Source organism: Eucyclogobius newberryi, unplaced genomic scaffold (assembly GCF_026437365.1).
Source record: "Eucyclogobius newberryi isolate DKJ021-1_F unplaced genomic scaffold, fEucNew1.0.hap1 SCAF_7, whole genome shotgun sequence".
In the NCBI taxonomy this organism is placed as follows: Eukaryota; Metazoa; Chordata; class Actinopteri; order Gobiiformes; family Gobiidae; genus Eucyclogobius; species Eucyclogobius newberryi.
The window spans coordinates 11,008,789-11,026,625 of record NW_027316389.1 but is presented as its reverse complement, the minus strand read 5'-3'; the positions used below and the strand labels follow the sequence as shown (position 1 = coordinate 11,026,625).

General features: G+C 44.6%; 1 protein-coding gene across 1 annotated transcript in view; it reads right to left on the bottom strand.

The window, feature by feature from the left end:
• The window catches only part of LOC140348668 (protein O-mannosyl-transferase TMTC2-like), a 91,092-nt gene that overhangs the window by 19,351 nt on the left and 53,904 nt on the right, over positions 1–17,837 (bottom strand). The window contains exons 4-8 of the mRNA XM_072434686.1: positions 15,854–15,968; positions 13,357–13,442; positions 8,730–8,914; positions 7,275–7,353; positions 4,537–4,658 (exon numbers count right to left, since the gene is read on the bottom strand). Of these exons, the coding sequence (XP_072290787.1) occupies positions 4,537–4,658; positions 7,275–7,353; positions 8,730–8,914; positions 13,357–13,442; positions 15,854–15,968 (587 nt within the window). The remainder of the gene's footprint in view (positions 1–4,536; positions 4,659–7,274; positions 7,354–8,729; positions 8,915–13,356; positions 13,443–15,853; positions 15,969–17,837) is intronic.

Genomic DNA, 17,837 nt, shown 5'->3' with positions numbered 1-17,837 from the left:
ATAGGACCTTAACCAGTTTAGGGCAGTGCCAGTGATGCCCACCCAGTCCTCTAGTCTCTGTAAGAGGATCCCATGATCGACCGTGTCAAAAGCAGCACTCAGATCTAACAGAATTAAGACTGAGGCTTTGCCCGTGTCAGTGTTCAGGCGGATGTCATTTGTCACCTTGACAAGAGCAGTCTCAGTGCTGTGATGAGGTCTAAAACCTGACTGAAAAACATCAAATGAGTTGTTTATTAAGAGGAAATCTGTGAGCTGTTGGTAAACAACCTTTTCAAGGACTTTGCCCAAAAATGGCAGATTAGAGATGGGCCGGTAATGACTCAGTACTGCGGCATCAAGACTGCTCTTCTTTAGGAGAGGCTTTATGACCGCAGTTTTCAAAGACATTGGGAATGTTCCAGATTGAAGCGACATGTTAATTATGTGAGTGAATGGTGCTAACAAACTGTTCAGCACAGACTTTAGAAATCTGGTGGGTAACACATCAAGGCAGCATGTAGATGAACTCAGACTGGTGATGATCTCATGGACAGTTTTGTCAGTTACTGGTGCAAAGTGAGTTAGCTCTAAGTGTCTTGGTGGTTTTAGGGTAATTTTTTGCATTGTGGGATTTATAGCATTTTTAATGCCCTGAACTTTGTCATTAAAGAATAATGCAAACTCATTACACTTGGATGTGGAAATGAGTTCTAACGGCAGCTGAGCTGGAGGGTTTGTTAATCTGTTTACTGTGGCAAACAGGACACGCGAGTTGTTACTGCAGCTTCCAATTATTTCAGAAAAATATCTTTCCCTAGTTCTACATAAGATTAGGTTGTACATGTTCAGCTTTTCTTTGTAAATCTCTTTTTGAACCTGGAGCTTTGACTTGCGCCATTTCCGTTCGGCCCTGCGGCACTCCCTTTTCTGTGCCCTGACCGAATCATCATTTCTCCACGGCGCCTTCTGCTTATTTTTAACCATTTTAGCCTTTATAGGGGCGATGGTGTCCAGAACATTCAAAACACTAGATGTAACAGAGTTCAACAAATCATTTACATTAGAACATGAGACATTTTCGAAGTTTATCATTTCCATAAACAGTGCACCTGTGCCATCACTTATGTGTCTCCGCTGAACAACTGCAGGACCAACCGGAGGTTGGGGAGAAACAGACAGGTCAAAGAAGACACAGAAATGATCAGACAGAGCAACATCGATCACATTAACATTTGAAATATTTACCCCCTTTGTAATTATGAGATCTAGAGTGTGTCCTTTGCTGTGGGTGGGGCCTCTCACATGCTGAGTAAGACTGAAGGTTTCAAGGACAGCATCAAGCTCTTTAGCGTTTCTGTCACAAATATTATCAACATGCACGTTGAAATCACCTGTAATGACCAAACCATCAAAGTCTGTGCATATGACTGAAAGCATCTCAGTAAAATCATCAATAAAACTTTGGCAGTGCTGGGGAGGCTTGTATAAAACAATGAAGAGAATGGATGGAGACCGTTTTAGCTCCATTTTAAAGGATACATACTCAAATGATGAAAACACCCCAAAAGACAACCTGCGGGTAATTATTTCATCTCTAAAGACAGCACAGACTCCACCCCCTTTTTTGTTTTCTCGTGTTTCAGATTCAAACTTAAAGTTGGGTGGAGCAGATTCTATCAGAACTACATTTCCTGTGTTTTTGTCAAGCCATGTTTCAGTTAAAAACATAAAATCAAGATTATAAGAAGAAATAAAATTATTAATTAAGAGAGATTTGTTACATAAGGATCTGACATTTAGCACAGCAAGTTTCAGACTAGTTTCAGTGGGACTGGGCTTTATCTTTTCACAGGGAATATGAATCACATTTCTCAGATTGGGCCTGACTCGCATTTTGTTTTTCCATCTGTGTGATGATGTGACTACAGAAATAGCACTAGGGGGGGCTCTTTTTACATAGGGCCCCGGGTTGGTTTGATTTTTAATGTGACAATAAGTCCCGGCAACGCTGAGACCCAGTGCATCCTAGCTATGGGAGATACCAGGTCGAGGGGGGATGGGTGGTGGGGCTTTTGTTGGTGTAGTCGGCATAGCCCTTGCTATATTGGGCGTGAGTGGAGCCATCTTAATGCCTGATTTGATCAGACTTTCAAAATGGCTGGGAAGGCCCATGGGTGAGAGTGGAGATGAGAAGGAGAATGATGAATCTTTAGTGGGAGTAGATGTTGCAGGGGGAACCCAGGGCTGGTGTGAAGGCAGGGGTGATGACAGGGATGTTGTTGGGCTTGTCACAGATGGGTCCAAGGCCTTTGAAGATTGTTCCTTTGCTGGAGGCGGTGGAGGTGAATGTGGAGCAGCTGGAGCTGAATCCTTTGCTGGTGGTGGTGGAGCAGCTGCTGATGAATCCTTTGGTGGAGGCTGAGGTTGTGGTGCTTTTGATGTTGAAACATTGGCTTGGTCTTTGGCTGATGGAGCAGGAATTCTTCTCTCATTCCTCTCTTCTCTAACTATCTGCTCAGGACCCTGTCCAGGCCCAGTCCAATGCCTCAGAGCGTGGAGCAGGTTCTCTGTCAGCACCCTCACTCCACCTCTGCATAGGTGGGGGCCATTTCTCTTAAACAGGTCCTCTCGTTTCCAGAATAGATAGAAGTTCTCAATATAGTGTAGTCCCCTCGGGGGACACTCTTTGGACAGCCATGTGTTCAGCTGAAGAAGCCGGCTAAACTTGTTTATCCTCCTGTCGATGTTTGGAAGAGGTCCACTTATGAAAGTTTTGATTTCCATTTTATCAAGCACGTCGAATAACTTCAAGAAGTCTTTTTTCAAAACTTCAGTCTGTTCCCGCCGCATGTCCACTGCACCCACGTGCACAATCAGCTGTTTAGCTCCTCCATGCTTAGCCATAATATTTGGAAGGAGTGACGTTATCTCAGAAACAGTGGCGCTTGGAAAAGAATGTGTGTTTATCTTTTCATGCGTCACGTGACTTATCGCCCCGTCTCCTATCAAAACAATCCGTGTGACCTTGGCTTTTGGCACAGTTCCTCCTCGCTGTATTTTGGCCACGTCATCGTTCCTTTTTTCATTTAATTCCATCTCTGAAAGTGGTAAAAATCTGTTGGTGAGCTGTATTTTAGGTGACTTCACGTTATCTTTGTATCGTTTAGGCTTTGCTCCAAGTTTGTTCCAAGAAACAGCCTGGTCTTTCTGGTTTTTAGACAGTTTTGGAAACGACACAGAGTCACTGCGGTTTAGGTTGAAAGTAGCAGTTTTTCTTGTAAAAAGTGTGCTCTTCTTACCGTCGGTTGACACAGGAATGGTATCGTGAAGAACTTTTTCAGATTCCAAAACAAATATCCGTGTTTTCAGCTCATTAATTTCTTGTTGATATTTCCGACAGCGTTCACAATCTTTCTCACTTCTTCTCCCGGACATGTCGCTGGCGTCAGATATGTCGTTAAAACTGGAAAAATGTTCTTAAAATCCTTGGTTTACTTGAAAAAGTCTAAAGCAAAAATGTTTGGAAGACAAAAACTGATTAAAAAGCAAAATAAATAAGGAAAGCAGCGATAGCAAGCGGAGCGAGCAAAAAAGCGTGTGCACTCTTCGGAAGCAGGTACAGATTCCAGAGCCACTGCCGCAGGACATATACTGTAAATCTATGCACATTTACTGTTACTTCAAACTAAATATGACTGAAGTAGAAGTAAAATGATGGTGTCTGAAAAGTACAAGTCACTCAAGAGTAAACGAGTGCTGCCCTCGATATCGTCGCCTTCGATTGTTCCTGTACTTAAGTGTTTTTATATAGATTGTGTGAGACGAGACATTTTAATTGGTGATGAATGTGGCTATTAAGAAATCTAATGTTCCTCGCATTGTCCCAAGTGTTCTCATGTAACATAACGTACCCTTTTCGCTTGTGTGACTACAACGCCAGCGGCATTAAGTGAACATTTCCTTTATTTGATTGCCTGCCTCAGTGCATTACAGCAGTTACACCAGTTAAATGTTCTTTGTGTCATTTTGAGTAAAACTGCTTTAAACCAATTTACAAAGATATAAAATATAGTTAATCCTATCTAGTACATTATCTAACCATCTATAGTACATGTATCTATCCATCCATCTATCAATAGTACATTAATCTATTGACCTTTTTTCGCCCCGCCCACAATCAATTCAACCGGAAGAAGGATTAGGTTGTATGGCGACGCCCACTTCTGGAATAAGGTGGATTGTACTTTCATCTATCTGTCTTTAGTGCATTTATCTAGTTATCCAATAGTGTACTTTTATTTATGTTTGGTCCAGTAAGGTGCACTATACACTACACATTTAGACCTAAAAATAAAAAGAACACATTTTCTCAAGGGCACAATGGATCACCGACTTCAATATTGTCAAATTCCACACTGATATCTATAACAAAATGATTTGAGATACAGTTGCGCATTATTACATAACCGCAATACATGACATAATAGTTTGTGCCCGTTTGAGGACTTGTGTTGTAGCCAATGAAAACACCGGGAGGCAAATAAAGCAACTCACTTTCAAGGCGAGTAGTTTCCCGTAGGTGAGGTGTGCAGGGATGTGGTCCGGCTTCACCCGCAGAGACTCTCTGTACCAGTGCTCAGCGTCAGTCAGCCTGTTCAGCCGCATGTAGGCCTCCCCTGTGGGCCAGAGGTCAGAGGTCAACTCGGCTCAACACTGTACAGCGCCGCTCTGAATTGAACAGCATCAGCGGAACAATACAGTCGGTAAACGGCAGAGGTGGAGTGGAAAATACAATAGAAATAGAAAAATATGTAATTATATTTCCACATTATGAGGCCGTCTCAAGCTGAATCCACACCTGAAAAAACACAGACCGCTCGTCCAATAATGCTTCAATGATTACAGACGTTCAACAACATTGGCCGGCAACGGGATATAATAGAGTTACATCAACATTATCATCTTCTATGACACTTTGGAGACCTGCTGTACTCAGGTGTTATCATTCCTCTACAACGTGTAACAGGGTCTACGTCTCAGCCCACACAGTTCAGTGAGATGTGGAGAGATAGAGGCAGTTTAGACTGTGGAGCACACACACTCTGGATGAGGAGGATTAACACGGAGCACTTCCTGATAGAACTCACTGATACGTCTCGGATCACCAGCATTTCACCACCAGTAACATTGATATTTGAAAGTCAATGATATAATATTGAAAACAAAATGGTTTCCGCATGCTATGTAAAATATCACTCAATTATTAACGGTTTGTTTCTGTCTTAAACATCCACTAATTCAAACTTTAAGTCTTATTCATTATAGCAGTGATTTATGTCATTGCTGTGCCTAGAATATTCCACAATATGGCATTTTATATTGCGGGGGATTTTACTTTTGAAAAGAAGAGCTTGAACAAACATTCATGCTGTGAGTGGGCTCGCTTCTCCACAGACCAGACCTGTAAAGCCCTACTTGTTAGTATCCGCTCTGCTGAGACTCCATTTCCCATGTGCCCCTTGTGTTTGTCATGTGCTCCCATGTTTGTTTTTGTGTGCCATGTGTTCCTGTGTCTCCGCCCCTCACCTGACGTCTGCTACTTCCTGGATTTCACAGTCACCTCCCACCACACCTGCTGTCAGTCAGTCTTCTCATTCCCTCAATTAGTTTCTCCTGCCACTTGTTTGCTCTCCACCAATCACCTGCTTCTCTGTGTATTTAAGTTCAGTCTCCCCTTTGTTCTGTGTCTGTCATTTGATGTCTGTCCAAAAGACTGCTAGTAACCCCTGTCCTGTCCTGCCTCTGCCCCGCTCCTGCCCTGCTCCTGCCCTGCTTTCCTGCCTTGTTTTCCTGCCTGTCTACCTGAGCTAAGTTAGTGCTTTCCTGTTTTCGACTGTTTTTGCATTTTTTTAGACATTCTGAACCTTTGTGCTTTGCCTTTTGATTTTGAACATTTTAGAAATAAACTCTTTTACTTTGCCTTTATTCGGACTGCTTTTGGGTTTTTGCCACCGGGATCATAACATTTTGGGCAAATCAGTTACATAGTGCACCTTTAAAATAAACACAAATTGTAGCTTTTGCCTAATACACAGATTAATATGACAGCAAAAGAGACTGGATTATATAGTTTTGAGCTTAAGTATGACGCTGAGCCACTGTCGCAGAAGCTCTTTGAGGCTGTTTTGACAGAACATCTTCAGATGAAATCCAAACACTGGAGTCGTTTCACTGACAGCAGAGCTCTGTGGGAGATTAGCACCGACTTCATCTCACATTTACATGCAACCCCCGTCTCCACAGAGAGGAGGCAGGCCCTTCAGAGTGGAGCATTCTGGGTAGTGTGTCAGTCAGAGCAGCGGGGAGTAGTTACCGACCCGACCGTCTGCTGTGACACTGCGGTGGTCTGTGTCTGAAGAGCAGCACGAGGGGGGAAGCCGGGCGGATCAGGTGCATCAGAAGTGGAAGACGAGGAGAAAACCGCTCTAGTTTTAAGAAGGAATTTCCCAAAAATGCGACATCAACACAGGGGATGCTACCGTGATGTTTGCCATTTTATTCACCTTTTATTCATTTATTATTGGCCCCAATTTACTCTGGTCAATAGTAGTTTGGTAGCACGTGGCAACTGAAACATCTTTTTTATTAGGCAGCTGATTTTTATACCATGTGCATGGCTTCAGAACATAAAATGGGAGAAGTGGGTGAACCACCACAGCAAGGTTTATGACAGACAAAATACTTTTTAGATGTAGACACCATGCAGTGGTCTCAATTTGTCAAGAAGTCTGGCTTTTACAGGGAAAAACGAGTACCAAAGCTTTATTATAGGCTTAAAATATGAAATAGTGCCTTTTCTTGAATGTGCTTTTCATGAATCACAACATCTATTAAGTTCATTGTTATTGTTATTACCAGTATTATTATTATTGTGGTTATACATTTATTTGTATATAAGCTTTTTTGTGTCCTAATATGAATCAGGCCTTAGTTTTTGTTTCCTCCAGTGTCACTTTAACAAAGCGCTGCACATGTCCCGATACGAGACATCTGGATGTTGTTTTGAAAGTGCAAAGTCAAAGCAGGAAGCTGAGAAAAGAACACGCTCCACTGCTGAGTGTGAAAGCAGCTGCTCAGCATCTGTAATCCTTAAATCTAGGTTTCCTCCTAAAGTGAAAAGCAAATAAACAGTGACAAATACCACCTGACTGTCCACAAAGTCCGAACATTTTGACAATGCTCTTCCTAAACCATCACATGCTGTCTTTTCTGTGAATAAAAGTTTGTCTTACCCATCATGTTGTAGAGGCTCTGTGGGGCAAATTGTCTTGGCATTTTCTGAGTTGCCTCTTTAAACACAGAGAGGGCCTCCTGTGAACGAGACAAACAGGAGATTCTGTGAGAAAGAGTGGTCTTTCCTCCCACAGCAGCCAGGCCCGACGACACTGAATAAGCAGCGTAGAATTGGGGGTCGCCAGAAGGCTGGTGTGCTCAGAAAGGGTCTATCGTCCCAGTGTCACGGCTGTTAGGACGACCAGAGCAGAGTCAACAAGCTGAGGCCACGATATCTTTGAGGAGAATGTCAGAGCAACACTTTCCTCCTGACAGGTTATTAGATTAGCCTCACAGTTGTCCCTGAATATGAGAGCTGGAGAAGTGCCTCGTCTTAATGGGCGTGAAGGAGGGTTTTTGTAAGAAACAGCCGGAGGATTATCTTCACTAAACACACAGTCCCTGATGACACAAGCTATTTCTGGAAGCTGTCCATTTAAAGCCTCAGCAAAGTGAGTTCCATCACCATTCAGCCCACTACTACCGGTACATGTACAGTTCATGTGTACACATATTATATTTAAATTTTGCTTTCATGAAAATGCAATCAAGTCACAGTAATATGATGATTTACGGAAACATTTGAATACTGGTATTTACGCTGCTTAACTTTAGAGCAAAGTGCAGTGTTTTAGCAATCAATAAAGAAGTACGCAGTATGAGCACAAAAACAACTCTGAACTTTCATATATTTGTGTTATTATTTGGACATCACACAGACATAGCATATTATACTGATAATAATATAACTGCCTTATATACAGCACACCTGTGGGCAAACTACAAAAGAGCGAGAATACGGACACAATGAAAAGGTCGAGATGGGAAAGTGCAAGTCGCCTGTTCATACCAGCGTTTGTATCAGCGTTTGTATCAGTGTTTGTATCAGCGTTTGTATCAGCGTTTGTATCAGCGTTTGTATCAGCGTTTGTATCAGCGTTTGTATCAGCGTTTGTATCAGCGTTTGTATCAGCGTTTGTATCAGCGTTTGTATCAGCGTTTGTATCAGCGTTTGTATCAGCGTTTGTATCAGCGTTTGTATCAGCGTTTGTATCAGCGTTTGTATCAGCGTTTGTATCAGCGTTTGTATCAGCGTTTGTATCAGCGTTTGTATCAGCGTTTGTATCAGCTTTTGTATCAGCGTTCGTGTTTGTATCAGCGAGGGTCAAGACTTTTCAGGCAACTTTGCACTGTTTAATCTGTTGACTTAATGACATTGAGAAACTTATTATCATGAGCCTGACTATTGCCAAACTCAGTGCCACACGGTGCCAGTTGTTTATTCTAAATTGTGGTGTGTTGTGTTGGAGGAGTGGGTTTGTTGTGCGTCTTTTAACTGAACAACTCGTCTATAATAAACAGTTTAACGTGACATGACGTGACGGTGCGGTCAGCTGCTGCATGTGGACACTTACCTCCTGATGTCCCTGCTCGTGCAGGAGCTTGCCCAGGTTGTACAAGCAGCTGGTGACTGAGCTCTTGTGAGCGTGGGGGTCTTTGAGATTTTCGTCCGGGATGTCAGCGCAGGTCAGAAATGTTCTCTTGGCCTCGTCAAGTCGGCCCTGGTTCATCAGGATAATGCCCGTGTTCAAGTAGGCCGCTGTAGGAGCCACAAACAGAATTATGAATGTGGAAGAACAACTGGGTATTGGAAGCTTTTGGTTTGACCTTGCATTTCACAGGCTTGTTAAACTTTTCATGAGAGACACTACAGTACGATAAATACAAAAACGGAATAATTATTTCGAAGGGGCTTTATCTGTAAAAATTATCCAGTCCAGCTTCAAGAACAAATTAACTTGATTGAGCTGAAGGACTGATGGGCACTGCCCCAAGAAGCAAACATACAAAAAATAATCTTTTATACATTTAAAAAGACAAAAACAGTATATTAAATCAGGGCTCCAGAGTGTGACCAATTCGGGCACACATGCAACTAAATTAAACAAAATTTAATCTAGTGCACCTATCTTTTATTTAAGATCTGTTCTAATGTGCCTACTGGTGTCAGTCTGTGTGTGTTTAGCCCTTTAAATCTGGCTTCAAGGCCAGTGTGCGCTGGGTGGGGTGGGTTCTTGGTGTGGGCTGGGTGGGTGGGTTCTTGGTGTGGGCTGGGTGGGGTGGGTTCTTGGTGTGGGCTGGGTGGGTGGGTTCTTGGTGTGGGCTGGGTTCTTGGTGTGGGCTGGGTGGGTTCTTGGTGTGGGCTGGGTTCTTGGTGTGGCGCTGGGTGGGGTGGGTTCTTGGTGTGGGCTGGGTGGGGTGGGTTCTTGGTGTGGGCTGGGTGGGCTGGGTGGGTGGGTTCTTGGTGTGGGCTGGGTGGGCTGGGTTCTTGGTGTGGGCTGGGTGGGCTGGGTGGGGTGGGTGGGGTGGGTTCTTGGTGTGGGCTGGGTGGGTGGGTTCTTGGTGTGGGCTGGGTGGGGTGGGTTCTTGGTGTGGGCTGGGTTCTTGGTGTGGGCTGGGTGGGTTCTTGGTGTGGGCTGGGTGGGTGGGTTCTTGGTGTGGGCTGGGTGGGGTGGGTTCTTGGTGTGGGCTGGGTGGGGTGGGTTCTTGGTGTGGGCTGGGTTCTTGGTGTGGGCTGGGTGGGTTCTTGGTGTGGCGCTGGGTGGGTGGGTTCTTGGTGTGGGCTGGGTTCTTGGTGTGGGCTGGGTGGGTTCTTGGTGTGGCGCTGGGTGGGTGGGTTCTTGGTGTGGCGCTGGGTGGGTGGGTTCTTGGTGTGGGCTGGGTTCTTGGTGTGGGCTGGGTGGGTTCTTGGTGTGGCGCTGGGTGGGTGGGTTCTTGGTGTGGCGCTGGGTGGGTGGGTTCTTGGTGTGGCGCTGGGTGGGTGGGTTCTTGGTGTGGGCTGGGTTCTTGGTGTGGGCTGGGTTCTTGGTGTGGGCTGGGTTCTTGGTGTGGGCTGGGTTCTTGGTGTGGGCTGGGTTCTTGGTGTGGGCTGGGTTCTTGGTGTGGGCTGGGTTCTTGGTGTGGGCTGGGTTCTTGGTGTGGGCTGGGTTCTTGGTGTGGGCTGGGTTCTTGGTGTGGGCTGGGTTCTTGGTGTGGGCTGGGTTCTTGGTGTGGGCTGGGTTCTTGGTGTGGGCTGGGTTCTTGGTGTGGGCTGGGCCGCTGTACCAGGGGCTGTACGTTCAGCGTAGTTTGATGTCATTGCCATGTGTGAATGTCAAACCAAACAAAAGTGCAACGAAAGGAAAAAATGCAGAAGCATAAACGAATAAAGTTTTTTGTTCCGTCTTCAATAGTGGCCTCCAACAACAAGGTTCAGAGGGAAGCAGAAGAGGATTTTGAGGATTTTTAAAATATATATTATAATCTCATTATACTTGAACGAGACTGAGAGGCAACGAGAATGTGAGAGATCATTTACAGGCTCCAGACTCCAGATTTGGTTTGGTTGCACTTAGGGCTGGGTATTGCCAAGACCCTTGCGATAAGATAAGTATCCCGATACAGGGGTCACGATACAATACGTATCCCGATACTTGTATATTCCGATACAATTCCCTCATTACGATACTTATCCCGATACATTTTTGAAAAAAGGGTCTTAAAAATGTACCAAACGGGTGATGTTTTTACTCTGGATAAGAAAATGTATGAAATGTCATGTTTATCCACAAAGCACTTATTTATAAATCCATTCTGCTCTAATAACTTCACACATCCAACCAACTGATCCAAATAGAAATATAAGGAACACATTCTAGTAAAGTATTGCATGTTTGTTTGGCCTGGTCTGAACATGCTGCAGCAGCAGCATCTTCTGCACAGATCAGCTTCTGATCAAATCAAATCAAATCAAATCAATTTATTTTTGTAAGGCCCAAAATCACAACAACAGTTGCCTCTGAGGGCCACAGGGAGAAATGAATCAACAATGTCTGTGGTGGCGAGGGACGATGTCCCAGGGTCCTCTGTCCTTAGACTCTCCTTCTCGGCCAGGAAAAACTACAAAAAAAAACCTCTTTGGGAAAAAAACGTAGAAACCTGGAGGAGTTCCAGTGAAGGAGAGATCCGACTCTCACAGACGGACAGACGGACACAAGGAGACTGGAGCTGGACCCACTCTTCAGGCAGATGAGGGACCGACTGAGGCGAACTGGACCCACTCTTCAGGCAGATCAGGTCCACAGCTCCTTCTCACCTCGGCCCAGAGGAGCGCAGCACAAACAGCAGACCAAAAGTACTATTCCACCTCGTTTAAAAAGCCTACGGGCCACAAAAATCTTTTTTTTTCTTCTTTTTAAATAAAAAATACGCGTATCGATACTGAGTCACAGTATCGATACGCGTATATCGCCGTATCGATATTTTGAACACAGCCCAAGTTGGACTAGTGCGGCACTCCATTTAGGTGCATTTATGTGAACGAAATCTTTTTACATTTTTCAAATTTGTTAGAAATTGTAGAAATAATTAATTCTGTGTAATTTCAATTCAAACGGTACTGTCTTTAGTTCAACAACAGAAAACAAAATATTGTAACTTTCAGTTCCATTTAAAGTACTTGAAAATACTGACCATTTGATTTTGCACTGCCAAACCATGGCCAGCTCAAGTCTGCACATTTAAATGACACAGAATTGATTATTTCTACAATTTCTAACAAATTAAAAAAGGTAAAAAGATTCTGTGCTAAATGGAATGCCGCACTAATGCAACCAAACCAAATCTGGAGTCTGGAGCCCTGTAATGCTCTCTCACATTCTTGTTGCCTCTGGGGCTCGTTCATTAAAGTGAGTCATCGTCTCCAGCAGATTGGATAATTGCATGCTGAATGTAAATGTTCTAGTTCAACCACAATCTTGATTAGCACGCTAATTAATCGAAAGAGAAAAAGATGAGCCGTTTTAGAGTAGCTGTTATCTGTCAGTGACGAATGCCTCCGACAGCAGGGAGCTCATTACTGCATGATCAGGTGAGAGTGGCAGCCAGTTTTACTTTTCACTCAACGAAAACACGGTTGCTATGGTGACTGAATGATAAGAGGGGAAGCAATTTGGACCGTAAGAGAGTATATAATAGAAAACAGACGCGGGAACATTTCAGACACGCTTCCTGAATTTATTTGATTTTACACCTGTGCAGCATCACTGATACGATTGTTGGGTTTTAAAACTGACATAACATGTGAATAAATGGTCCAAATCATCTAGCCTGACCCGCCAGCCCCGCCCACATTCTCTTCGAATGCGTAAAGGGTCTGGAATCGGAGTCAGAGCCAATGAAATCGTCGATAATCCATTTTTCCCAGTCGGAGGTTTTAACGCGTCACACTGAGATACGGAAGTAGCGCTTTCCACCCCCGTTCCAAAACATTCAAGATGGCGGACCCGGCTTGTGACCCGGCTCGTGACCCGGCTCGTGACCCGGCCCGTGACCCGGCCCGTGACCCGGCCCGTGACCCGGCCCGTGACCCGGCCCGTGACCCGGCCTGTGACCCGGCTCGTGACCGAGTGTTTACTTCTGCTCTCGCTTCGGCTTCAGGAAAGTCCGCTCTACTCGCCGTGATGAACGTGCGTTAGTTGCGGTTATACGAAGGGCGTCATCGCGATTCAGGAGACATTTTCTGAGTTCGGGACGGATAACGCGGAACACGCCTTGTTGACACGGGCTACGTAATATCCGGTTAAGCGTGTCGCGTTTTTTGCGTCACTTCTGGGTTCTGTCTCTGCTCTAAACTCCGCCCTAGAAATTGACACGCAGCGGTCGAACCCCAGACCCTCACACAGTTTTGATAAGTAGTTTGCCAAAACATGTTGGGAATGGCTGGTCAGGCAAGAAATCATCTGCAATGGCCAACATGTTGTGCAACCTGAATATATACAAGACTAAAAAAAACTGTATATTTGACAATAGACAAAAAAAAAATCCCTGCTTGAGCACACTGTATTTTATTAGTCTTTAAACCCTGTGGCCTTTTGCCACCTCTCGCTCTGTCCTGGCATAACCACTGCCTGTGTGCATGGGTTGCCTGGACGCAGCCACAGCCAAAACTACAAGAGCTGGAGAAAGAGAGTGAGAGCGATACAGAGAGAGAGCAGTACTTACAAGCCAGAGTGGGCCGGCTCCCGATGGCCAGTTTATAGTAATGAACCGCTTCAGAGAACTTGTTGCTCTCCTGGAGCAGCAAACCCCTGGAACAGACACAAACCAAGGACACATGCAGTTCAGAGCAGGCCTTCTCAAAGGGCGTGCCGCGGTGTGAGTGCAGGAGCGTGAGTGCAGGGGCGTGAGTGCAGGGGCGTGAGTGTAGGAGCGTGAGTGCAGGAGCGTGAGTGCAGGGGCGTGAGTGTAGGAGCGTGAGTGCAGGGGCGTGAGTGCAGGGGCGCGAGTGCAGGGGCGCGAGTGCAGGAGCGCGAGTGCAGGGGCGCGAGTGCAGGAGCGTGAGCGCAGGAGCGTGTGCTCAGAAGTGAGTGCAGGAGCGTGTGCTCAGGAGTGAGTGCAGGAGCGTGAGTGCAGGAGCGTGTGCTCAGGAGTGAGTGCAGGAGCGTGTGCTCAGGAGTGAGTGCAGGAGCGTGTGCTCAGGAGTGAGTGCAGGAGCGTGAGTGCAGGAGCGTGTGCTCAGGAGTGAGTGCAGGAGCGTGTGCTCAGGAGTGAGTGCAGGAGCGTGTGCTCAGGAGTGAGTGCAGGAGCGTGTGCTCAGGAGTGAGTGCAGGAGCGTGTGCTCAGGAGTGAGTGCAGGAGCGTGTGCTCAGGAGTGAGTGCAGGAGCGTGTGCTCAGGAGTGAGTGCAGGAGCGTGGCCAAAATGTTAAGAGTTTAATGGCATTTTTTTGAATGAAGACAAATGAACAGATGCAATTATTGATTCATGAAATAATTCTTGTAGGTTGTTTTTTTGATAGCACGTAACCCGTTTCCCATAACTGTGATAAAAGAGATGGGTAGACAGGGGAGGAGGAGAAGAGGAAGAGAGAAGACAGGGGCAGAGAAGAGAGGAGCAGACAGGAGAAGAGAAGAGAGGAGCAGACATGAGAAGAGAGGAGCAGACAGGAGAAGAGAAGAGAGGAGCAGACAGGAGAAGAGAGGAGAGGAGCAGACATGAGAAGAGAAGAGAGGAGCAGACATGAGAAGAGAGGAGCAGACATGAGAAGAGAGGAGCAGACAGGAGAAGAGAAGAGAGGAGCAGACAGGAGAAGAGAAGAGAGGAGCAGACATGAGAAGAGAAGAGAGGAGCAGACATGAGAAGAGAAGAGAAGAGAGGAGCAGACATGAGAAGAGAAGAGAGGAGCAGACATGAGAAGAGAAGAGAGGAGCAGACAGGAGAAGAGAGGAGCAGACAGGAGAAGAGAAGAGAGGAGGAGAGAAGAGAGGCGCAGACAGGAGCAGACAGGAGCAGACAGGAGTAGAGAGGAGGAGAGAGAAGGACGGGGACGAGAGGCTCACAGTTAAAGGGACGGCGTCTGGAGTTTGATGGCGATATGGATCTGAACAGACCACAGACATGACACTGTGAGTAACGGCTGTGGATGTGTTTCCCACAAGCAAACACAACACCATCAATAACACAAACACACGGACACTCAAGGGAGCAGCAGACAGAAGGCGACTTCCACTTAATGGGATCAAAAGTAAATATGTGGTCGCTGTGTCCATGTGTTCTGAAGTAAAGCAGCTGTGCAAAAGCATTATCCAGGTTTGAACTGTGTAAGATATTTAAAGAGTAATTGTAAAGCTGTGTAATAGTGCCATAATAATAGATACTTATGCCATTTAGGTAGGGAAATTAACATAATGACTTACCATCACCGTAAAAGTATTTATACTATCATTTTAGTGTGAATTCTTGAGCCAAACATGCAATTATTGGACTATTATAATGTAAAGATGAATCAATAGTGTAAAGCAGCCGTGTCCAAACCTTTTTCACCGAGGGCCGCATTTTGACACTTGAGCAGAGGGCCACAAACAACATGACCATGTCGAATTATTACTTATCAAAGTGAAGTTTTGCATTCGATATTGTTTCGATGCGCCTTCACGCCTTAATAAGACTTGGAACATTAATATTAGGTTGGTGTAAAGGTCAATTTGACACATTTATGTTAGGTAAGGTTTTGCTTTATTGTGGTAACTTCCTGTGTAACCGGAAGTGATGGTAAAACGGAAGTCTACTTGAGAAGTAAATTGAACAATGAAAAACGGACGGAAAACGGACAAAACACGGACAAAACAGGGACAAACTCAAGGATCTAGCTACAGTCGACAGGGGAACAAGGTCTGTAGTGGAAAACGATTGTATTTATGAGATATTTGAAATGTTTAATGGATGTGTATGTTGCGAAAATATAGTACCATTGTAATGAGTTAAAAATACGGGGATTTACGTCCAAAATGTAATTGTCTTTTTCATTTTATTCTGTCTAGCTCTTACGTTGGTTGAATGACACGGAAAGGAATCATTAAAAGACATTTAACCATCAGTTCTGGCCTTCTCAATTCGACTGGACGCTACAGTTGGTATAACATCACAACGCTTGAACGTTTCCAAATTTGACAGTAAAAATACTACTTTTTGTTGTACAGGAAGCCGGAAGGGAAACTCACAGGTTGTAGAGCATGTCGGCCATGTTGCTGCGGTAGTACAGAGCGTTCCTGTACGCGTGCTCCGCCTCCGCCATGTTGCCTTGGCTCTTGAGCACGTTTCCCAGGTTGCCCCACGCTGACAGGTCACAAAAACAGAGGTCAATCAAACACAAGAATAACAACTTTGTGAAAAAAAACACAGCAGATGGCAGGTGGTCATTTTTTTTCATCCCGGAAGGTGAAAAAAACACTGGAGCAGCTGCTGTATTGAGAGGAGAAAAGGTGGTGACGTGCTGCGAGAGCTTTGTGGCACGACTACCGGTTCTACCAAAGCCAGAGAGCCGGACGGCGGAAGACCACCACAGAGCTATTGCCCCGCTGACGGCGTTTGGCAAAGAATGCCGTACAGAGAGGGGCTGCGACGGCTATTTCAATGGTCAGCGAGTCACACCATTATTTCTGTGGATTTATAAACACATTTTTGAACCAAATTGAAAGACTCCTAGTTTGAGAATATTTGCATTTCTTCCATTTTGGGTGTAATGTTGCAGCTTTCTTTGTTAGAACACATCGTTTAAAGTACTTTGAAGTACTTTGTGTAACGCTTTAAAAGAAAGCTCCTTAGTAAACTATTTATAACGGCGTTAATAGGGTCTAGCTGGTTAATTATAAGCACATAGACTATTACTGGCATTTGAAGATGGATTACTTATGAATGTTGATAAGTCATTCACTAAAAATATGTGTGTTAATAAACCAACTAAAACATTTGGACATTAATAAGCTGCTTATTAAACTATTTTCAAAAAACAAAAGAGTTTAAACGAGTAAATCAAATAACTTGTGCTTAATAATGCATTATGAGCTCTTTACATTATTATGTGTACGACTTTGGATCTACAATTAAACTTGCTTTGCCTTTTTAATGTGTTTTAGTTGTTCTAATTGATTAAATGTTAAATAATCTTCATCATTTCTGATACTTGAATAGATTAACTTGATACTCATTATATATTAAAAAGTGCTATGTAAGATATGATGTAACCTTTCGGGGGAAGGCTCCGTCACCTGCTCGTCTCCATGGAGATGTTGCCTGGAATGTTACAGGTCAGACAAACGCAGTAACTCTCCATGGAAACAGGGAAGTATATATACTAGGCATGAATATACGTCACAAAGGCGCCGGTCCAGCTGGCAGCCCGGTGCAACGCTCCGCTCTTTTTTCACACTTATTGTGCTTTATCTTTTGTATTTTGTAAATATTTTTTCTACTTTAGTTGTACGATCGGGACACGCGCTGGAATCGCTTTAATTCAACTTGTTTCGACTTTGTTCGGCTGGATTATTGAGTGTTTTTCGTCGTGTTGTCGTGATGTGCGCTAGCTCCGAGCTAGCTTCATCTGTATCTACCTGCGTTGTGTCAATGAAATTTCCCCATGTGTGGACAATAAAGGAATATCTTATCTTATCTTATGAGACAATAAACAATAATATTGTGATTAAAAAAGGAAGAGAATAAGCGTTTGAGGTACATTTTGTATCATCGTGATCATCGTCAACAAAAGGTTTTCACTTAAAGGCGGTATGGACGATTTTTCGGCGATTTGAGAACGCAGGCGGAAGTGCACATGCGCACTCCCCCGTGCGGACTGATATAACACTCACGTGCGTTTGTTTATTTGCGCAACGGAGCGCATCGCATCTCTCGTCTCCCGTAGATTTCTGTCCACTTCTGCGTCAGCTCGAACTGTCTTTCTCCGTCTTCATTTTGCCCCGTACACTGAGGGAACTATATTATGATAGATCCATGCGCTTAGGCACGCGGCTGCAGGTGAGCGGTAGGTGCGTTTTATGATTGATACGTGGCAGGACAAATGATTTATCCACGCCACGAGGAAATATGATAAAAAATTTGCTGAAAAAAATCGTCCATACCACCTTTAATAAAATATAATTCTATAATAGAGCGTGAACAATGTGAAAAATAAAAATAAACAGCTGTGGA